Below are 21,575 nucleotides of genomic sequence, written 5' to 3'. Positions count from 1 at the left end.
CGTGGCATTCCCCCAGTTCCAGTACTCTTCGACGGTGCCTCTGGCCACGGTCACGGCAGAGCTGGATCAGTATGGCTCCACCGTGTGCATCATGGTCGAGACGGTCGAGGCGGTCGAGGAAATTGAAGGCATCGCGGCGCTGGACGGCTGTGACGTGCTCCTCGTAGGGTCAAACGACTTGTCCACGGAGCTTGGAGTGCCTGGCGACTACGATTCACCCGTGTTCTCGGAGGCGCTGGATAGGATCAGCAAGGCATGTCGGAAGCACGGCAAGGTTTTCTCGGTCGGTGGCATCCGCAGCCGTCCAGACCTTATGGCCAAGTTCGTCAACGACCTGGGCGCTCGTTGGATCCTGAGTGCTCAGGACCTTGGGGTGCTGATTCATGGCATGCGTCAAAGCTGCGAATCTACCCGGGCACTGTATACACAGGTTGCTCAAAGTTGAATGGACTTGCTGTGACGAGATAGGGATACACTTGGGTGCTGTGAACGCGGTATCTGTTGTTGACAACAGTGAAGTGAATAAGCCTGGGAAGTATTCAACTGCTGAGTTGATGGACAAAGATTTCTCCATCATTGGTTTTTTTTTTGTTCTCTCTTCACAATTCCCACCACATCTCTCTCGCCCATCGCTGATACTGGTACTCGCTCCAGGACATCCCTGGTTGTTGGGCAGTTTACCACCCAAATGTATGACTTACTTCCATTCCGAAATCTCATTTTTGATATGCTCGCACTGCGGACGTCGAGGAGAGTCGTACATGGAGGGAATCATGGGCGTGGAGATCGTCAGGCTGTTGGAACGTGGGGAGGCAGCGGAAAAAATCCATTGTGTTGGTTTGATAGCCAGAAGCAAGAGCCGTCCTGCACCCACGGTTCCAACACTCTCACGTGAAGTTTCGAACAATGTCCTGCAAACTGGGCGTCCATTTTAAGGCGTGCCGGGGTGTGTGGAACAATATATAATCCTACTTTCCTGCATTCTCTACCCACAAAATGCCCAGCCCCTGAGTTCCCAGCCGTACAAAGAGTAGGTATCATTTCAAAGTGAGACTTTCCAGCACCATACCAGTGATTTTTAGCGCTTGATTTTTCAGTTCGACGTTTCTGAACGGAGTGCCGCAAAGGCAGATGACCTACGAATTACCGCGGTCGTCGAGCGCATATCAGAAGGTGAACCATTGGACTTGTCGAGTTCGTGTAAATGTACAGCCTCCCAACCCAGGGTACGGCCACACGCATCCTCTGCGTCCTACTTACTTCCCTAGCCCTGTGACCCTGTCGTAGAAAGCCGTGACGGCCTTGTTCGTGACACATCGGCACATCGCACCTAGTCAGACAGGTTAAGTTCCATCCACGTCACGCTCCCATCCTGACCTCCCAGCACCAAGACACTACGATCCGAGACACAAACGTGTGGACCGAGTGGTCTGAGATCTGGCGGAAGCCATAGAAGGCTGCAATCATCTTTGTCCCGTCGCTTAATCCAGCCATCATTGTCGACCTGCAGAGCGGAAAGGTATTGAGTCGAGTCCTCAAACTCGACAGTAGTGCTCATTTGACTCTGCTCCAGAGCGACGTCGCGATCGTCCAAGCAGACTACCTTCACCCCAACTTGCAAAAACTTTCCGTCTAGAGAAAACCCCAGCGAGAACTTTAGGATGTTATAAACCTTTAGAAAGTCGGATCCCCCAATTCTGCGAGTTTGGCCGGTTTCGACGTCCCAGATTCGGACGACAGCGCGCCAGTCGAGCGAGGCCAGATAACGATCACATCTTGTAAATTCGAGAGCCATGATTGACGTTTCATGACCTGAAAGTCGGACACTCGACATTTTAGAGGGCTCTCTCCACGATTTCCACACAATTACTTTACCGTCCGTGTCTCCCGATGCCAAAGTCGAATGCAGGTCGTCGTGGGACAGTGAAATTGTTGTAACACGCACCCTGTGCTGGCTGGATAAGCTGCCTGGCACGTCTTTTGTGCTCTGGGTAGTGTCCAATATCCGTATGGCATAGTCAGTGTGATGATTACATGCCAACGTTGTGGAGTCTGACGAGAAGTAGAACCAATGGTAATTATAATTGAACGACGCGGTTTTTTCTCCGGTGCCGATGGCATAGACGTCGATTTTGTCTTCGGCATGAACAGCCACCACAAGGCCGTCAGGCGAGAGCTGAGTTCTCCAAAGCTCTGACGGGATATCAGGCAGTCTGATCGTATGCACGACCAGTTCACTTTTGTCATCGACGGGAGGGGTGTCCTGACCCACCACCACCATGGAAAGTTGCTGTTCGGAAACGTAGGTCGCGGCGACAACACCGGGGAATTCGCGCAATTCCCCTGACTCTATGTCCACGAGACGGGTGATACGAGTGATTCGACATCTTGTGTCATGCTCTTCTGCGTCGCATCCGGTCATCAGAAGACTTTTCCCCTCGGGTGAAAATTCCGCTTGGTTTACAATCTCAAAGGGCGTAGCATGAAATAATTTCAGCTCTCCTGACGGGTACCAGAAACATAGATGGTTGCTGTCCTCGATCCAGCACCCGAACGCAACGACTCCTTCGTCTGAGACTGCCAATGGTTCCCAAACGCTTTCGGCGGGTTCTTCCACATGTCGAACCAACTTTCTCGAATTCATGTCCCATAACGACACAAACGGACTGTCAGTTTCCCATCCGCCCACAGCTGCGAGATAGTTGCCATTTCTCGAGAAGGCGACCTTATCAACGCCTAGGTTGCCCTTGCTCAAAATGCACACACAGACACCCGAATCCCCATCCCAAAGTCGAATCGTCCCGTCCGCCGATGCAGATGCCAGATATTTGCCATCTGGTGCCCACGCTATTGACGTAACCCACCTCGAGTGACCGTCCAGCGTCTGTCTCAGGCCTTGGGGTGTGCCATGGAACGTGTCAACATGGGGAGGGTGGATTATCCATTTCGGTATCTCGCCGCTGAAAGTTTGCCTGATCTGGCTTTGGCTTGGCGTGAATATCAACGCTGATGAGTAAAGCTGGAGAGGCGCAAGGTGAACGATGCCTGAGAACTTCGCAAGGAAACGACGGGCATCAGAAAGAAATCCAACAAAATCCCGGTGTGAATCGTTCTGAAATACAAAGTGAATGGTTAGCATTTCTTCTTGACCCCTGTGAGCCGCCAAATCGGGCTCGTTCGCCAGGTATTCGTTGAATAATGGCGACAGGCTTCTCCCGCCTGACGTGGAACATTGGAAACTAGCGCTTACCTGAATCATGGTCTGCAATAGCGATACCTGGGGGAGAGCATCAATTACTCTCCCCATCCAGCCCAAGGCTTCCACCCAGTGGAGAAAGTGGTTTTTGAGGAACTCGTAGGTGAGACTCGCCATTCCTGGATCTAGCCACGTTGTGTCGAGGCGACTCTCTGCAAGGTGATGCACCCAGTAACTGCATGCATACTGGACGTCTAGATTTAGACGCGCCATGATCTTCTCGCGGTCGACGTCAGCGACCTTGGTCCCGGGATTTTGTAGGTTGAATAAATTCGCCTCCAGACTTTCGGGCTTCGACAGAAGTTCCAAGCACCTTTTAGTGAGATCCATATGCGTCGAGACCTTGTTGATCCCGAAAGGATGAGATTCTACGTTGTTGTTTCCAATGAGAAATTCTCGGAAAGATTGGTGAAACAATCGAATCGGAGACTCTTGCTGGGGGATGATAATGACGGACTGAAACTTCGCTATGTGGGACTCAACGGTTCTTGTATGCTTGTGAAGTAGCCGCGCAAGAGGCTCAAGAGAGAGAGGTTCGAAAAGAAGGATAATCGAACCGACGATGGCTTTAAAGTCTTCAAGGAAGCGAGTTCGATCTGGGGGTTTTATATCTCCAAATATCTGTTCGAGAATAGGTCTGTAAGTCCGTTCGGTTCCGGAAAACTTTGCCTTTGTGTTCTGTATAAGCTCCCTCAGTCGGTCTTCAGGGGCGAATCCTTCGCTCGAGAGGTATCTAATGAGAGTGGCAGCATAGATGAACAGGGGCGATGCCATATTAGCCAAAGACTTCAACTGTGCCTCTTCTGGCCACGAGTTGGGTATCGGTGTTCTGCGTTTCTTGTTCTTTTCGAGGCGTATTCTTGAAAATTCGTCTTGAAGATACACGGTGATATCTTCTTTGATAACAGAATCAGATACATGGTGTAGTTCGAGCTGGCGAGATCCCGCCGGAGGGAAGTCGGTGCTCTCAAGCTCAGGGCGGCTGGTGAGAAAAATCCGAAGATGGACGGAGGTGAGATTACGCGCTGCTTCGAACAGAAGCTGGACGATGTTGCCAATGTCGGAGTCGTCGCACTCGTCAAGCGCGTCGAGGACGATGACTAGGGACGGGATGCTCGCTTGCGGCGTTTTCTCCACGTGAGTAAGAGGCTTGCAAATGAGATTCTGGAACGCATCTTTAAACTCCTGCAAGCTCTGCTTATCCTTCAGGGCTTCGCAAACATGAGGCGAGAGCTCAGGGTGCTTGCGGACTAGCTGCGCCGCGATTGTAGTAAAAAGCTTTGAGGCATTACTCCGGTCACCCTCGCCGCGCTTGAAGAAGAAATTGGCCCCAAGGATGCCATCGCTTCTGAGAGCACTACAGACGGACCTTGAGATGGTGGACTTGCCTGTCCCAGCCAAACCACAGAGCCAGAAGATGGACGGAGTGTCTGCTTTTTGGTCTTTGGCCCAAGAAGTAATATCACGAAGGATGTCAACCCTGGTCTTAGGATTGCAGAGGGGCATCCCACGAGTCTCCATTGCATCGAACGTGGCTCCATTGGCTTCGACGAGGTCCTTCAGATATAGATGTTGCTGTATTTGCATGTTAAGAAGCCTGAAAAGACGAAAATGTCAGCGGCGAACGACGGGGTCAAGTACTTCTTCGACCTGAAACAGAACAGGAACGACATCGCAATTGACGCTACACAGGTCCTCGTCAACCGAGTAGACATTCCGCAACGAGAAAAATATAGCACCTCGAAAGGGGACCATTTTCTGGAGAGGATTGCTTACATTTGGTCTTTCTGAAGCGCGGCCGCAAAGGTTCCTTGCCAGGCATTGAGCCTCTCAATGATATCTTTAGTTTCCTCCTTCTCGAATGGCCACTTCAAACTACGAAAGCCGACACGGTGCATGCGACTCTGATTGTGTTCTAGTTTCTGCTTCAGCTCTTTGAGCTCAGCGATACAGCCCTCTGTGTATGATCCGAGTTCATGGGAGCGGGAGGCTTGTAGATGTGAACCGGTGTCGCCTTTCGGAAGATCTCGCAGTTCTTTCGCAACCTCCAAGAGAGCATCGAGTTGGCTGCAGATACGATTGACCTCCTTGCGCGCACCGAGCACACCTCGGGTGTACTGGAGTGCTATTTCTCCAACTTTGGCTGCTACTTCAACCAGACTGGCAATGCTTGCTATCCCACCCACTGCCTCCATCTTTGCAGTCGGAAATCAGGATTTGGATATATTGCAGACTTTGGGTGCCGTAGCTCTCGAGTTCAGTGCATTGCCCGGAGTCGGTCAAGAAGGGGGGGAGGCTTATCGGTAGTGGAACAATATCAAACCGTGCCAAATCGGACGTGTAAGGAGCCTCGCTTAGATTCAGCTGGCGCACGAAGCATCGGGGGTCACAAAACACCACCTTTCAAGTCGCTTGGGCTCGATCAATAGCGGATCGCCATCAGATAAGCATCACTGTAGAACGTGAATGGTATCATACGCCTCAGAGAGGACGATACATGTGGGAAGTTTGGGGCGGGGGAAAACACTCTCAGCGCAAACATGCGGCTGAGGACGGGAACATTGTCCCTAGGACGTGGGAGGACGCACCCTTATCAAGACGGCAGAGAGAACTGGTGAGGCTCAGCCACCCGCAGCCTAGCCATGTGCATGCATGTTCAAGCGAGTGACAACAACTGCAGTCCGGGGCGGCTTCCCACAGCTCGCATCGTGGGCAGCAAGAACCGCAGAAGGGTCCAATTGGGCTGATTGACGTGGCACCAGGCTTGCCCAGATAGCTGCGGAGAAGATTCGATTGGGCGTGGCCGTGTGATAGATCCCAAGGTCGCAGCCCAAGGAACCGAGCTAAGGAAGGGAAGGAGAGTCAACGACGTTGCGGGAGAAAGCGCTTGTCCAACTCCCATCTTGCTACTACTACGCACGCCCTGCTGGAGTGGGAGACGAGGCTGACTGCACTCGCCTCCTCGAACCGATCCTCGTCAATGCGGCATTGGGTTTATGGTGGATGTAAAGCAGCCCCGCAACCCGAGACTTAGCGACTTGGTCTCGCGCCGTCTGTTCGATGGCCTTGGATGGTCTGAGGCCTCAAGCGACCGAGTTTAATAACGCAGGCAGCCTTATTCACAATCCTTAGCAACAACGCCATTGGGGACAACTTCCAGGACGGGGCGAAGAACCTGATCATCAACGACGTCGAGCTGATTGAGGCCAGAGTTGCACGCATTCAGGACCAAGGTGCACGATCAGGCTTCACGCCGCCGCATTAGGGGCCCGAGTGAGATACTGCAAGGCGCCCAGGCGGGGGGCTGCAAGACGCGATTGGGCCATGTAGGCGGTGTTCGACTTTCCTGGAACGAATGCTTGCTGGCTGCTTCGCCTGCCACCAAAGCCACAAAAAACCAGGCCAGCTTCATCTGTAGTGCCTGCTGCCTCGAGACCGGGGCTCAGCCCTTTGCGGAAGGATTTGGCTGATGAACCATCCACGCCAGTCACGGCAGACCCGACGTGCCCTTCTCGTTCGCTGTGTCCCGGCGGCATGGGCATGACTCCTGCTCTCCAGATAAGGATACCAAGTCGATACTCAACTGTACCCTCTCAAGCATTCCCAACTACGCATGCTTGTGATGAAAGGAGAATACGCCCAGGTGTCCATGACGTACCATTGCCTTGGCTTCCTTACGCTATGTATGTAGGGATGTGTGTAGGAATGCATGTATGCATCTCACGGGCGGTTCCCAACACATTTGCTGCCTCCCTTTCTCAACCCCCGTTAGATACCTGACCTTGGATCCTTCATTCCATCGAGACTACAATTGGCACACATTCCTGGACACGCTGGACAGTTTCAGCCCTTTTCGTATAGAGGGTAGATTGACGTCAGATGAATCCACATTCAAGGAGCCAGCTCGATATGCAAGGGCGTGCCCGCACCCGACGGGATGGGGCTTCAGCCTCATGCGAACAAGGGGCACAGGCGGATCACGGCACAATCCTTACAAGGTAGGGAATGCAGCTGTATAACTCAAGACGGCCGACCGACGTTCCACCATCACCTCATGAATCCTGCTCACATTCCCGATTGCCCTGCTTCTGGTAGCGCGAGTTGACAAGGATTCCGACCGTATCACCCCCTTTGGGATCTGACGGACCACCATTCCCGGCCCCTTGCAGATATCTCGACACCCATGCAGCTCCATCGGCCACAGCCTGATGGAAACTCGTAGTGTACGCGAGACGCAAACAATATCGATGGTTGATCCAATGGACCAGCCGTATTCTCTTTGAGTCGGGCATGAAAAGCTGATTCTAGAACGGCCAGTCTCTCTCTCCCTACCCCTCTCTCTAACCTTATCAAACGCCCGATCGATCGCCAGGGTCGCATTGGCGGATAAAGTGAGGCTGGAAACGTGGGAGACTTGAATCCGAGAATTGGGGGAGCCCCAATCAGAGGAATGCTGGAGAGGGGGGGGGGGGAAGGGATGGAATCTAGCATTCTCAGCACGCCACGTCAATTGCCAGCGCCGGCTGGGCAGCAGCGGCAGAGACACGGGATACCAACACCCCTCCTCTCCCAGCCTCACCACATCTCAAAAAGCCTGCCCTTTCCCCTCCTTTTCCGTTCGTTTCTGCCTTGCAGGCTACACAGATCACAAGAGAGACGGTAACACCACCCACCCGCCGCGGCAGACCGCACACACCTCGCATCAGACTCCAATCGCACGCCCCCTACCCCTCTCCGTTACCCAATCGCCCAAAAAAAAAACAACCACCAAAAACTGGACACACCCCAAGATGGAGACAGCGGGCTTGGTGATCACGAACGTTGCTCTCACCAGCCTCCTAATCGCCTGCTTGGATGGGTGTAATTACGTGTCGCTGGGCTCGCAGGGCGAGCGGGAGTTTGACATGGCGTTCACGAAGCTCGTCCTATTGAAGGGCTGGCTCGGGGCCGTGGGGGCGACGGTGCACGCGGCGTCGCAGGGCGGCGAGAACCACCTGCCGGCGCTGCGGGCGCAGTGGGACGCCCAGAAGGCGGTGGTCAGGTCGAGCCTGCGCAGCGTCCAGGGCCTGCTGCACGACTCGGCGAAGCTGCGCGACAGGTACGGGGTCGAGGTCGTCGGGGCCGGGGGAGCAGGCTCCTCGATGCTCACGACGACGACGCATCACGACGTGGAGATGCAGGCCGTCGAGCCGGCGCCCGCCGAGAGCCGCCACATCGTCAAGCCACGGGTAATACGAGGGGCAGGGAAAGCAGCAGCAACACCGCGACCATCGAGCTCGACTGCGTCGGGGTCGGGGTCGGGGTCGGGGTCGGGGTCGGGGTCGGGGTCGGGGTCGGGGTCGGCGACAGCAACGGCGACGGGGGGTGCGGATGCGTGGTCTCTGCGCGACAAGCACAAGGTCAACGCGCAGATCGCCGAGCTCGACGACTTCGTGGTGCATCTGGAGGAGCTGCTGCAGAACCTGGGCAGCACCAGCGGGCCGCACCAGGTCGAGATCATCCAGCAGGCGATGCAGTCGGTGCCGGAGCCCTCGAGCATGCGGCTGTTGCTCGAAGCTTCGGGCGGGTCGGGGTCGCAAAGGTCGGGGCCCCGGGCCAGGGGCTTCCCCGCTGCCGGGGCCTCCACCGCCGCGGGCGCTGCCGAGGCGCCGAAACAGCTAGCCAGCCGACAGTACATCCGCAACCTGATCAGTGACCAGGCCCACGCCATCCTCGGCGACATCGGCAACGTCGTCGACATCGGCGGCACCAACGGCGACTACAGAGACAACGAAATAAGCGGCTCGACCATGGTCGTCCTGGGCAACGTCGACGGCACCTTTGCCACGAGTTTCTTTGGCAAGCACCGGAGGACCGAGTAGGTCCTTGGCAGGCAAAAAGGTAGCTATGTAGCCATATAGGAGGAGGATGAGCCCATGAGCCCATGAGCCCATGAGCCTGGGGGAAACCAGCCCCGCCCCGACACATCAGGATGAACCTCTCAGGACGAGGTACAGGCCATGGAAGATGCAAACATGATTCTCCTGCATTCAAGAAAGCCCCCACTATCAGATGTGCTGTGGTCTTAGTGCACCCAACTTGTACCGAGTAACCTCGTGATATGGCCTGCTGAAAAACGCCCAGGGAACAAAATGCCACCAATATGCAACGACGGTAACATGCCACGCCTCGTGGATCCGGAGCCTTGGTCGTCAAACAGATGCATAGCACGTCGTCTCACATCAACACTCGTGTCACGGTCACCGTTTCCTCGGGCTCCCTGTCCCCTCGCTCGCTCCGTCATCCTCCATCTCATCTTCTTCTTCGATCAGAGCCGGCGTCCTCCTCTCGTTTCTTCGCTTCGGCCTTCTCCTCCGCGCACTCGAGATATTGCTGGCCGAGTCGTCCGGCTCGATCTCCCCGAAACCATCCCACTCCCCGAGGCCATCGTCAGTTTCGGCGTCCCATCGTCCGCCCACCCCGTTTTCTCCCTGGGGCATGATCCCGCTTGCGGGCGTATCCATTCGGACCTCGATCCCGCCACCCATCACACCGCGTCTTCGCTGGGCTGCGGCGGCCAAGCCAGCAGAGCGCTCTCGTAAGGCCCGACGCACCATTTCCGCCTTATTATGCAGAACCTCGAATGCATCTTCGAGAGCTTCCATCCCAGCGTAGATGTCGCGTTCTATCTCTGCAAGCGTGGCCAGTTCCGTCTCCTCGTCAAACGCGATGGGCGCGCCATATTGAGCATTAGGAACGCCATTGGTCTGCGAGTAAGGGTGAGAGTAGCTGCCCTGGCGAGATCCGTAGCCCGCCCCATTCGTCTGTGGCCCGTAACCAGGCGTAGCGCCTCGGGTAGGGGGACGATAGGGAGTCGGTCCTCTTGATGGGATGTGCTCGGGCCACGGAACGTCATCTGCACCGCTTCTGAGGAACCCGTCAAACCGGCCAGAGATGAGAATGTCCCATTCATCATTGGATATAGCGGCCAAGGTAGCCAGGGCGTTGTGCAACGAAGGATTGTTGAGTAAGAACAGCGCAGCCTCGGAATCTCTTGGCGTGATCGTTAATCGGTATAACCTTTGGATCGCCTGCGAAGCAATGGCAATGTGCGGAGGCCGAACTCGAGGGGCGGGTGTTGGTGTTGGTGTCGGCTGTGGTGGACGGGACTCGCCATTCTGCTTCTCCAGCTCTGGGGTCGGTACTCGTCTAGGAGGCTCGATTGGCCGATCCACAATACCCAGCAAATCCTTGAAAATAGGCCTTTGTTCAGCGGGCAAGTGCGTCAAGATGGCAAAGGTCAACGTCTCCTCGTCCACCTCCTCAGGTGGCGAACTCGGGTCGTCGCTTTGTCGGCTGAGCCACTTGTCCACGCTTTGCTTCGTCTTGCGTGACTGTCGGATATAGTGTTCTCGGTATTCTTCAGGCACGTCAATGTCGAGCTTCTGCATCGGTACCCGGAACTCCAACGAGATCCCTAATCCCACCGGCGACAGCGTGAAAGCGAAAGGTGGCCAACTGGGGAGATCTTTTCTACCAGAGACTAATTCTAGGACTTCGCCCCAGCTGACACCTCTCACGTCCTCGGCATGATCGTATTCGCACATCGGGCATTGACATGCTTCCGAGGAGATGTCCCGTGCGAAAACAGCTTCAAGTCGATCGAGCAGTCGACGTGCCACCGAGCGATACCCGGTGGCAACAGCCAATGACCCATTCTTCGACATGACTTTGTCGTAATCATCAAGCAGCGCGACGTAAGGTTCAAAGAGATTGGCGACCAGAATGGAGGGTTGGTTCGGCGATTGAGCCTGTTGTATCGCCATGGGCTTACCCGCCAGTAACAGATTCTTCGTTACCGACTGGTGTAGTCCGCCGTGCTGCAGCAGATAGTCGACCTTGGGCACAGAGACCGGGATGGGCGCCGGTGGCGGTGGCGGAGGCCCAGGAGTTTGTGAGACACCTGCCGGTGTCCCCGTCAATACTGAGGCATCATCTTCTATAAAGATCTCCAATGGGGTCACTCCCCTGGACTGTGGGAGAATGACTGCTGGGCCGTCTGGATACACGGCCGCTGACGGGATTTTTGACCCGGGCCGCTGAATTGTAGGTTGTTCTGGGGCTATAGAGGTGGCTTCGGAACTGATGTTCGTGCCCGATTCGGTTGCGCTGTTGGTGGTCGCGGGAGAATCGGTTCGCGTCGGCTGACTGACTGACCTCTGAGAAACGGGTATTGTCGAAACTGGGGTTACCGTCTTCAGCGGCGTAGTGGTTGTATCGCGCGGTTTCCGAGTCGGAGAACTGTCTGTCCCCAGCTCAGACGAACTGCGCAGACGGCCGCTAGATCCCCTTGTTTTAGGTATGAGTCGTGCCTTGCAAGTGGTCTTCGTGTCTCCGTCCATCTGAGAGGCCTTTTCTTCTTCCTGAATGGTGTCAACCGACACCGGCCTCCCGACATTGGCCTTCCATTTCGCCGTCCCCGAGTTCTTGTCGGTGAGCGGGGGACTGGGCGGAGCATCGTGCCCAAAAGTCGAATGTCTCGAGGGGAGTTTGTCTTTGGAAGCGTTCAGATCGGTCGCAGGGGGAGTAAAGACATTGGGAACTGGCCGACTTGCCAAACCGACGGCTTCGCGGCTATGTTCTTTCGAGAACGAAGGATACGGCAAGCTGGACTTGGAGTCCGATTTGACAGGGGTTTCTTCGACCTTTCCCGGCATGGAGGACCGTCTCTTTTCATTGACCGGCGAGATGGATGTCCTGGAGGATGTCTTTTCTCGCACGGAGGCTTTGCGATGTGATCGGTGCCTTTCCCTTTCCTTGTCTCTGTCTCGATCTCTGTCTCTGTCTCGGTCACGATCTTTGTCCCGATCTCTTTCTCGGTCTCGGTCCCGGTCTCGATCTCGTTCTCTCCGGTCCTTTTCTGATCGCGACGACTCCTTTTTCTCGCGCCGCCGCTCGGCGCTATTATCTCGAACTTTGGAAGGCATAATGCTGGACGGAAGGTCGCATGATGCGGCCGCAGCAGGTTGTACTTCAAAGCGCTTAGACCGCGGGTACCATTTGTGCCCAACGGCGATTTATTGTGGAGTGACAGGGCGCTTAAGCAGGCGGGGAGGAGACCCTGTCACCAAAACAACAGGAAGATGTTGCTGCCAGGATGTTGAGAGACGGTCGGAGGAGGAGAGAGGCAAGTTGCGAACGAGAACTGGGTTTTATGATGGCGAGCGTCAAGCGTCGAGTGTCGTGTCACTTTGTGGTTTGGTTCTGGCAAGAATGAGGCCCCCATCTGCGATGATGTAGTTGGTGGTCGAGGCGCAGTCGGTCGAATTGCTGGTGGCAGGAAAAATAGCAAGCGGGCCTGATTGGATGGTCAAGGCGCCCTTCTCAATTTCCACGGGATGGCCACACCAGCCAAAATAGATGCGCACAGGATCAACTCAGGATAGATCTTGCAAGCGCTTGTTTGTTATTTCAAGATGTACTCTAGCATGCCATGCGAGCAAGCGAGCCATGTGTCTCCCGCTTGACTGTCAAAGTGCGCAAACTCAGATCCCCCACAATTCTCAGACCAGCCCTCACCGAACCCACTGGGACCGGCGGCGGCTCAAATCGCACCTCATCACTCATGCGCATCCCATCCTTTCCGTTATTCCTCTACTGCTCATCCTGTCTACATGTTTAAGACTAAGAGCGCGCCACCGAACAAGGCCGCTGCACCCACCACCCCAGTTTTGGCGGGCGCCGCAGCTCCAGAACTACTGCTTGATGCCGCGGTCGCACCTGTGGGTGACTGGCTGACACTGGTGCCGGTTGGCGTCGGCACACCAGATGTAAATGGAATATTGCTGGCAGAGCTGGCACCGCTAAATGCAGGCGAGCCGGACCCTTGGGACGGGTTGGGCATCGCAGTGGCATTGTTGGGATTCAGCACGTTGTCAATGACGTGAACCACGCCGTTGGCGACGAGCACGTCCGGAACAACCACTCGAGCGCTATTGACGAAAACCTCCCCATCTTCGACTGTGATGGTCAGGTCGTTGCCCTGGACCGTCTGCACCGTGCCGTTCTGCAGTAGAGTGCTGTAGCCGACCGCGCCCTGAACGAGATGATACTGCAGGATCGAGGACAAGTCCTGTGTAGTCAGATTGGGAAGGGCAGAGCCGATGGCCTCGAACGCTTCATTGTTGGGTACGAACAAGGTCACATCGGACAGGGTGTCGACGGTTGTCACCAGATCGGCACTAGTGAGAGCACCGGCGGCAGCGGAGAGGTTGAGTTGAACGGCAGTGTCTGAAATGTTTTGCGGAACGGTCAGGACGTCGTCAATAATGTGAACCACCCCCCCACTGAAGTTGACGGGGCCGCTGCTGACGCTCGCATTGTTGAGCAACCCCGAGATGAAAACAGCCTGGTTCTTGTTCGAGACTGCTTCCACCACTTGCCCACCAGTTACATTGGTAAATTGAGATGGTTGCAGCAGAGTGGGAACGAACTGCTTGTCGCTAAAATCGGCATAGGTTCCATTCAAAACGTGGTAGGTGAACAATGCTTGGATTGCCGAGGTGTCGTTCTGGACCAGGGCAGCTCCAGCGGAGGAGTTTAACAGTCTCGCAAAAGCATTGTTGTTGGGTGCGAGCAGAGTGATGTTCTTCAGAGATGCCAGAGTCGCCGTGAGGTCTGGAAACAGCCCAAGGTAGGAGGTGAGGTTGGACAACTCTGGTGTATTCGCGAGTATGGTCGTCAAGTCTTGCGCAACAGCCATGCCAACAAGGGCGCTTGCAGTCCATGTCCTGAACAACATCGTTGGAGATCTCTGTAAAAGTGAGTATGGGCTCAGGAGAGCAGCAGGCTGACTTGACGAGAAGGAAGTGGAGAGCGCAAACTTCAAAGAAAGAGTCTGATCAAGAGGTATTTGAGAACGGCACTGCCCACGTCTTCCCTAGACAAACGGCACACAAGTCATTTAAGACGGGTGCTGCTTGTTCCGGTCTCCGGTGTGGCTCACAGACACTGCCGTGGGATGGTGTAACCCGACAAACGGCATACCATTCAGCATGAAGCAAACCGCTGCCTTGAATGACGAGCAAACTCAGCTAGTTGCCCCCAGAGCGATGCCTACAGAACGATGATTAACGCCGTTGCATTGTCCACTCATCCTTCCAAGGTTGAGGAGACCACAAGGAAGTCCCGTTGGTGCGATATGGACGAGGCATGTTTATCGTAAACCAGATGTCCACTCCGAAACTAGATTCGCGTGATTCATAGTCCAGGGTGTTGTGCGCGGATCAGGGAGAGGGATAGCTTGACACTGGGTAGACATTGTCAGTATAATTGATGCCGACCAGTAAGACACAGGAACAGCCGTTAGACGCAAAACAAGACAAGCAGACAACGAGGGACAAGTATGTGAGGACGAGGTAGATGACATTCGAGGGCACAGGTCTAGATCTGAAGATCGAATTGGAATCCTGAAACACACAAACAGGGGCTGCGATGCGACAGCCGAGGAGACGGACGCCTCATCTTATTGTTAAGAGAGGTGCCCCTCATACAAGACCGCCCCCCGAGTCTTGCGGTGCTGGGTCTAGCTTCGTGTCTGTCCATTTGAAGTGCTGCCAGTGTCAAATTGTGAGAGAAAATAGATCGGAGTTGGGCCATCCGAGGCATTCGCACTCTCGGGCCATTGAAAGAAGGGGAAATTGATAGAGATATCGTCACCCGCCCTTTGGTGCCGTACCTGGCACCTCTGGTGGCTATCGTGAGCCTCAGATCGGTTTGAAATCGTCTCGGGCGTTGCTCCTAATCTAGGAGGAGACAACTCCGGGGCAGAGTATTCTCCGCCGCACAGCCTGAGCGGACCGAGGTGGGCAAGGGGAAATACTTCTTTCTAAAGCACCCCATTATGCTTTCGTTTGGCCAGGCCAGGAGCCCAGACCACCTCCTCCTAATTCGAATGCTTTCGCAGCCTTCATCACTCCAAGATCATCCCATCTCTTGCCAATCACCTGCATGCCGACAGGGAGCACCCCACTCGCGGTTCGTGCAAATGCCCAACCGCAGGGCACGTTCAAGGCCGGATGGCCGGTGGAATTGAATGGGCAGGTGTTATTGGTTGATCCAACTGCCAGTTTGATTTTGTCCATAACGTTGCTGCCGCCCTCGGCCTCGGGTCGCAGATCAGGGTGTGGAGGAGCAACCGTTGGTGTGGTAGGAGTGATAAGGACATCAAAGTCTTCCAGTGCCTTATCGTAAGCTGCTCTTAACTGCAACACATGGCGATGAGCTTTAGCCTGAACTTCCGGACCAAACTTTTCTTTTAAAAACGTCTCGCAGAAAATTATATTTATGACGGCGGGATTGGCCACAGTCAACAGATCATACATTTCCTGATCTGGAGGCCATCTCAGGGACAGGTGCGGGATATTATGGCTGAGCACGTCGGGTATTCGGCCGCCAACGGCCAGTCCGGCAAGATGTGTCCTTGTCGCTGCAGTCCAGATAGCAGGGCCGAGCAGATGCATCGGGATCGAGACCTCGGATACTGTCGCACCGCTGGCTCCAAAGTGTTTCAAAGCAGCGGAACGCACCGTTTCTGCGACTTCTGATTGCGTGCCTGGAGCACTGAATGACTCTGTGATGATACCAACTTTAAGGCCTTTGCCCGGGTTCTCTGCAGCAGCTAGTTGCTTCGCATAGTCAACAACATGTTCCCGGAGTGGCGATTCGGGCGTCATGCGCGTATCCAGGCCGTCATAGCCCGCAACTACTGTGAGTAGAGTGGCTATATCTTCCAATTTTCTCGCCATTGGACCCGTGTAGTCGATCATTGGATGAAGTCCAGCAATTCCTGTATACGGGACCAAGCCATGGGTGGGTTTAAGGCCATAGACTCCGCAATACGAAGACGGAAGGCGAATGCTCCCTGCCTGATCGCCGCCCATTGCCAGGTCAACATCTTCCCCAGCTTTGTCCAGACCAGGGACTCCGGCAGCCCGAGCGTTCCCTAGGGCAAGAAGACATGCTCCTCCACTAGTGCTCCCGCCAGTATTATGATCGTGCAGCCACGGGTTGTGGACCGGTCCGTTGGCTGAAGTATAGGACATGGGCGTCAGAGAATAGTTCTCGCACGTCGATGTCCCTGCTATGGTGGCTCCAGCCTCTAGTAATCTCCTTGTTATCGATGCGTCGATCGAAGCGATCGGGTACTTTCCGTCCTTGGAAACAAATTGAGGGAAGGTTCCACAGGTATGGGGAAGACCATAAACAGACATGTTATCTTTCATTATGATTTTGCGACCTTTGAGAACGTCTGACAATGGGTTTTCTGCCACAATATTTGCTTGGTGGCTCCAAGCATTATGGCTATTATTCTTGGATTTCCAATATTCTCGTCCGCCGATCGTAGGGACAGGCTCGAGCCGAGGATCGATGTAGTCGGGCAGATTGTTGACACTTGCAGCCGTCATATCAGCCGATTGGAGGACAAGCAGGTATGCTTCTTCATCTGCCTTGGACGCAATTTTGATGTTATTGCGCGCCGCGACATCGTGAAGAACATCGAGGGTAACACTGGACCTTGAACAACATCAGAGAGGTATCACAAGCGTCATGAGGGCTCAACATACTGCTGTCCGTCTGCTAATGCCACGATAGACATCGGTTATGAGTTTCGCCCTTCGAATTCGCCCCTTAAGGTTGAACAGAAGTTTCCAGTCCGAGGGTTATGGGATTTGGAAACATAATGAATATTCAATCGAAGGACGCTGATGTCCGGCTGCGGGCGTCGATCTCCTTTGACATTGTTCGTTCGTTGCATGCAGGGTAGTAAGGCGAAAAGGGCTTCCTTTTCCAGGCAAGGCAGAGTATACCGTTCGTCAATAGGAGAATACTGTCTCTCGGGCAGGGAGCGGTTGCGGTGTTGTTCCATCGAGCCGGTTTGCAAGTGTCCCGATTTCGTCTCCCTTCATAACAGTGTGCTTCAGGCTTGGGCTCCAGCAGGGACATTTTCCAGCCAGTTCCATTGCACCAATACTCTACCAAGGTCGACGTCGGCCAATTCAGCAAAAGTATCAATGGTGACGTCGATGTCCATCGGCTGACAGCCCGTGCACCGGTCTACGACCGTCAGATCCACACTCTTGTTATCCTTTCGCGCCCTGATCTTCTTTCCGCACAATGGGTTTGCGTTTGGATTGCTGCCAACACTGACTGCGTCAAATACAATGTGTGAGATGGCCACAATCTTGTCGCTGTCACTGGACGAAATCCCGCAAGCTCCCAGACCCGGCTCGTAGTAGGTCAGATCGCCGGTATAGGGACCCCCGTTTCCCGAAGGCAGTGGTAGGTTCTGCTTGTGTTTGCGCGTCGAAAGACCTGCCGCGAGGCCGATAACAAGTGCAATGATCGCAAGGATAACGACCAAGACCAGGATGCGGGCTCGGCGCGAGAGTTTCTTCCATCGGTTCACGAGGTTGCCAGCTGTATTAGGGGTTCGCGGTGGCAGGGTCGTGGGTACAGGTTTCCGCCGAATTGTAGCTGTTGCAGCCTTTTCCACTTCTCCTACTTGTATTTCTTCTGCTTCACCCATCCTCGCTGTCGGTCGCGGCCGCTGCCGCTCAGGATCTGTCAAAAAGAAGATGGAATGGTGTGTAAGGCTCGAGTCGGGGGTCAGAATCGTCCACGAGGTGTTGTATGAAAATCTTCTCCAGCTGCTCAGTCCGAGCTATCCAAAATCTGTTTCAAGTGTCACAACCGCCAACGACCAAAAGAGAACAGGAAATCCCTCCGTCGCAGTCAGAGCGAAATTGCGCACCAAAGGTTTGTGGAGCTGTCTCGCCTCACTCAGGCTCTTCGGATCGTGATTGGCTCCCTCAACATTCCCCTGGCAGATGGCGAGTAGCGAGGCTTGTACCGAGCAGGGTCACCATGTTGCCAGCCAGATGTTGGTGGGCTCGACTCGAGTGTCAGTGGCCATGGGGCAGACAGATCTGGAGGAGATTGTTCGCAGACTAGCTATATGGGTTTGGAGGATAGAATAAAGTCCCTAGAGAGTTACAATTAGTGGTTTTGTGAAGTGCACACTAGTAGAAACTGCCTGCCTTCACTCATTGCAAAGTGATAGAGATGCAGATACATTATTGCTTCACTCGTCGACTGCTCGACTGCATGCATGCTGGCAGTAAATCGCCGTTGCAGGGAACTTCTAGGCAGAAGCCACAGAATCGAGTCCCTGCAAGTCCTTGTTCTTTAGTTCTCAAACTCTCATTGACAATCCGGCGTGTCGCGTCGTCTGACGATGATCCCAGCGGCGCTATTCTCCTCTAGTCTGACGTTGCTGTCGCCACCTCCTTCTCCTTTCTCAGAAGCCGAGTTGCCAGTCATTCCTACCGATGATCTGGGCATGATTGCTGACGATGAATGCTCGCGGGAAAATGTTCAAGCTGGACCAGCGGCAAAGACAGTTCAAAAGCGAAGAGCCGCAGGTACGCGTCGCAAGGTGACCTATGTCTCCAGGCATTTCATCAAGGAGGTGTCCAAGGACGAACGGCAGGACGACAATTCGAAGGAGGAAGACAAGATGCTCGACAAGACATTAGATGCAGACCTCGAGGGCGCTCCAGTCATTGCCACACCGCCAGCAACGCCCGCCAGAAGCCGGGTCTACTATGGACTCAACCTCGATGACCTCTCCTCAGATTCAAGTCTCACAGATGTGCCAGATGATATTGGGCCTGACCCATTCTTGCCACATGCTCAGTCCCCTTTGAGTGGTCCTATGACTGGGGAAGTGAAGATCGAGACCAAGAAGCCACGAAGATCAACCACGTCGCCCTACTTCCCCCAGGTGCACAAGCATCGACCTACATTCCTAGCTACATTGCCATTCCCGCCTCTTTCCCACGAAAAGTTCGGCCTGATGCAAGAGAGACTGGCGCATGACCCATTTCGTCTCCTGATCGCGACCATTTTCTTGAACAAGACGCCTGGAGAGCGCGCAATGCCGGTCTTTTATCAACTCATGTCACGCTACCCTACGCCGATAGATCTTGCTAACGCTGAAGTTAGCGACATTACATCGATCATCTATGGCCTAGGATTTCAGAATCAACGGGCGAGGAAATGTGTTGCAATGGCAAAGGTCTGGCTCGAGAGGCCGCCTTCGCGTGGGAAGCGATATAAAAAGCACAATTATCCGGCGAAGGGCGATGGACGAGACGTCAAGCAAGACGAAGTCCTCGATGACGAAGATGGCCGTGTGGCGTGGGAGATTTCTCACTTGCCTGGACTTGGACCCTACTCTCATGATAGTTGGCGTATGTTTTGCCGGGATCAGCTGAGAGGAGTCGCCAAGAGTTGGAATGGCGAGGGAGCGGAGGATACTGACACTTTTGAGCCAGAGTGGAAGAGGGTGGTTCCATTGGATAAGGAACTACGAGCGTACCTTACTTGGATGTGGCTAAAGGAAGGCTGGGTTTGGAATAAAGAGACGGGAAAGCGAACAGAGGCGAGTCCGGAGCTTCTGTCGAGGGCAAGAGGAGGCGGGATCGTGGTGGAAGAGAAAGACTCTGCCCATCTGGTCGTCAAAAGCATCCAGGAGGAGAACGTCGATACTCTGAAAGAGAACAAAAAAGTCGAACGGACTGCTGGAGAGTATTTGCCCTAGGGTTCTACCAGTGGGAGCTGAAATCGAAAAGAATGGACTCTTCAAAGGTTCCAACCACCACCGTTGCGCTGACTTCGAATTCCTCGTTTCGTTGGAAGTCAATCTCTCGATGAATGAAGAGCGGCGTTGACTCAGCGGATGTGCAAAAGGCCCATGTCGACCAAGACAGTAGCCGAAGTCCTTCAGTCCCTTGAGCGTGTCAGGAAGTGAAATTCCCAGGGACTTAGCCGCATTGACCCCAGGTCACCATACCGAAGGTTCAAGCCACATCATGGCACTTCTGCAAGACTTTTGGCGAGACACGCGGTCATGAGGATTACCACATACGAGCAACAAGGCAACCCCGCTCCGCTTCTCCTCCCTGTCTTCCAGAAGTCTCCTTACAGAATACGGACCATCGTGTTGCGACGTCTTTGTGAGTGAGCGTCACTCGCACGCGGATGTGACGGATAACGCCCTCGTGTAACCAGCCCGCAGATAAGCGGACTGCTTGGGGATTTTGGAAAGGCAACCAACCCAATGTGGCGCCCAACGAGAAATGGTTCGCAAGGCTGTGGGACTCGGATTGCTGCCTGTCAAGAGACACACCTCTCGATGTCCCAAGAAACTATAAAACAAAGCAGCAAAGGGCCATGACGAGCACAGTCCCAAGGAGAAGCTATTGTATGTATCACACTTATTTAAGGCGTGGCCCCTGGTGGCCCAACCATCCGCTGTCATTCTCTATCGACCACGAATCTCACACAGCATCAGCCTCACTCGATATCGTGCTGGTGCAAGAGAACAATCCCCTGCTCTCATTTTTGTCTATACATAGGTACCAGCACACCAGAGACTAAGCGACTTCAGATGTTCTCTAGCACGCGGCGCACAGTCCGGCCCAATCACTTTCATGACTTGGGCGACTTCATTGAAAGCACCGATACGAGCAATGCGGACAGAGATTCGAGAATCACTTGGGCCAGTGGCTACCAAGAAAGACTCACCCCTGGAACCATTATCTATGTCAAGGACAAACCAGGCAACAGTCGCATAAACGACACAGTGATGCTAGTCCTGCGCAGGAGCACCGACACCCAGTCTTCCTTGACATGTCTGTCCTTCTGCGCGCATCGGGGGCGCAAACTGGCCTCACTCCACAAGACTCATCGGCTTGTTGTACCCCCGGTGCAGGGACCTCGTACAGACCCGACCCTGTCACGGCAACAAACTCCTACCAGCGCAAACACCAGAGGCGGAGGGCTGAATCTAGAGGATGCTGAGGTTGAACTATATATCAACGGCTTCCGGCTCAAACAAGAACTGACACTGAACTGCGAAGAGTTATGGAACGTGGAGCGCGAGGTCGATGTTGCGGTCATCGGCGAAGTGACCGCATCGTCATTTAAGGAGGTGGTCAGCCATGTCAAGCAGCTATTTGTTGAGTCGTTAGAGCAGGCAGTGAAAGATTCGCAAGGCGCTGTTCCGGCCGAGGCGACACCAACTCGATCAACTCCAAAGAACAAGACTAACGACCCAGCCAAGGCACGTAAGCACCAAAGCAACGACAAAAGGAAACGAACACGATGGTGAACCGAAGGCCAAGGAACGAGGCGCGCCCTCGAGAAAACTAGGAAACCCATTTCACGGGAGACTGCTTCTATGCTGGACGTCGGACTGTCAATTGAAATTGTATCT

At 54.3% G+C, this 21,575-nt stretch overlaps 8 protein-coding genes across 8 annotated transcripts; 3 read left to right on the top strand and 5 right to left on the bottom strand.

Annotated features, from left to right (window-relative positions):
* Positions 1-1,330: 1,330 nt before the first annotated feature.
* On the bottom strand, positions 1,331-5,451 carry PV07_06201 (uncharacterized protein; the record flags this gene model as incomplete). Its single annotated transcript, XM_016393156.1, has 2 exons — positions 1,331-4,853; positions 5,033-5,451. The coding sequence occupies 2 exons, from the start codon at positions 5,449-5,451 to the stop codon at positions 1,331-1,333; spliced, it is 3,942 nt and encodes a 1,313-aa protein (XP_016250675.1).
* Positions 5,452-8,046: 2,595 nt separating this feature from the next.
* Positions 8,047-9,117, top strand: PV07_06200 (uncharacterized protein; the record flags this gene model as incomplete). Its single annotated transcript, XM_016393155.1, has 1 exon — positions 8,047-9,117. One exon carries the CDS (start codon positions 8,047-8,049, stop codon positions 9,115-9,117), a length of 1,071 nt encoding a protein of 356 aa, XP_016250674.1.
* On the bottom strand, positions 9,060-12,640 carry PV07_06199 (uncharacterized protein). The gene has a single exon (XM_016393154.1). It carries the CDS (start codon positions 12,220-12,222, stop codon positions 9,496-9,498), a length of 2,727 nt encoding a protein of 908 aa, XP_016250673.1. The 5' UTR covers positions 12,223-12,640; the 3' UTR covers positions 9,060-9,495.
* A 133-nt stretch (positions 12,641-12,773) lies between these two features.
* PV07_06198 (uncharacterized protein) lies at positions 12,774-14,255 on the bottom strand. The gene has a single exon (XM_016393153.1). It carries the CDS (start codon positions 14,034-14,036, stop codon positions 12,906-12,908), a length of 1,131 nt encoding a protein of 376 aa, XP_016250672.1. The 5' UTR covers positions 14,037-14,255; the 3' UTR covers positions 12,774-12,905.
* Positions 14,256-15,135: 880 nt separating this feature from the next.
* PV07_06197 (uncharacterized protein) lies at positions 15,136-16,701 on the bottom strand (the record flags this gene model as incomplete). The annotated part of the gene is made up of 1 exon (XM_016393152.1): positions 15,136-16,701. One exon carries the CDS (start codon positions 16,699-16,701, stop codon positions 15,136-15,138), a length of 1,566 nt encoding a protein of 521 aa, XP_016250671.1.
* Positions 16,702-17,213: 512 nt separating this feature from the next.
* On the bottom strand, positions 17,214-17,822 carry PV07_06196 (uncharacterized protein; the record flags this gene model as incomplete). Its single annotated transcript, XM_016393151.1, has 1 exon — positions 17,214-17,822. One exon carries the CDS (start codon positions 17,820-17,822, stop codon positions 17,214-17,216), a length of 609 nt encoding a protein of 202 aa, XP_016250670.1.
* A 708-nt stretch (positions 17,823-18,530) lies between these two features.
* On the top strand, positions 18,531-19,898 carry PV07_06195 (uncharacterized protein; the record flags this gene model as incomplete). Its single annotated transcript, XM_016393150.1, has 1 exon — positions 18,531-19,898. One exon carries the CDS (start codon positions 18,531-18,533, stop codon positions 19,896-19,898), a length of 1,368 nt encoding a protein of 455 aa, XP_016250669.1.
* Positions 19,899-20,747: 849 nt separating this feature from the next.
* Positions 20,748-21,470, top strand: PV07_06194 (uncharacterized protein; the record flags this gene model as incomplete). The annotated part of the gene is made up of 1 exon (XM_016393149.1): positions 20,748-21,470. One exon carries the CDS (start codon positions 20,748-20,750, stop codon positions 21,468-21,470), a length of 723 nt encoding a protein of 240 aa, XP_016250668.1.
* Between the last annotated feature and the right edge of the window lie 105 nt (positions 21,471-21,575).

Source organism: Cladophialophora immunda (genome assembly GCF_000835495.1).
Source record: "Cladophialophora immunda strain CBS 83496 unplaced genomic scaffold supercont1.3, whole genome shotgun sequence".
Taxonomy (NCBI): domain Eukaryota; kingdom Fungi; phylum Ascomycota; class Eurotiomycetes; order Chaetothyriales; family Herpotrichiellaceae; genus Cladophialophora; species Cladophialophora immunda.
The sequence above is the reverse complement of the archived record's forward strand: the minus strand, read 5'-3'. Positions and strand labels throughout refer to the sequence as shown.

What these genes read in the sequence shown, in the direction of transcription:
- PV07_06199 (XM_016393154.1), bottom strand. Translation starts at nt 12,222, where the DNA reads ATGCCTTCCAAAGTTCGAGATAATAGCGCCGAGCGGCGGCGCGAGAAA.
- PV07_06198 (XM_016393153.1), bottom strand. Translation starts at nt 14,036, where the DNA reads ATGTTGTTCAGGACATGGACTGCAAGCGCCCTTGTTGGCATGGCTGTT.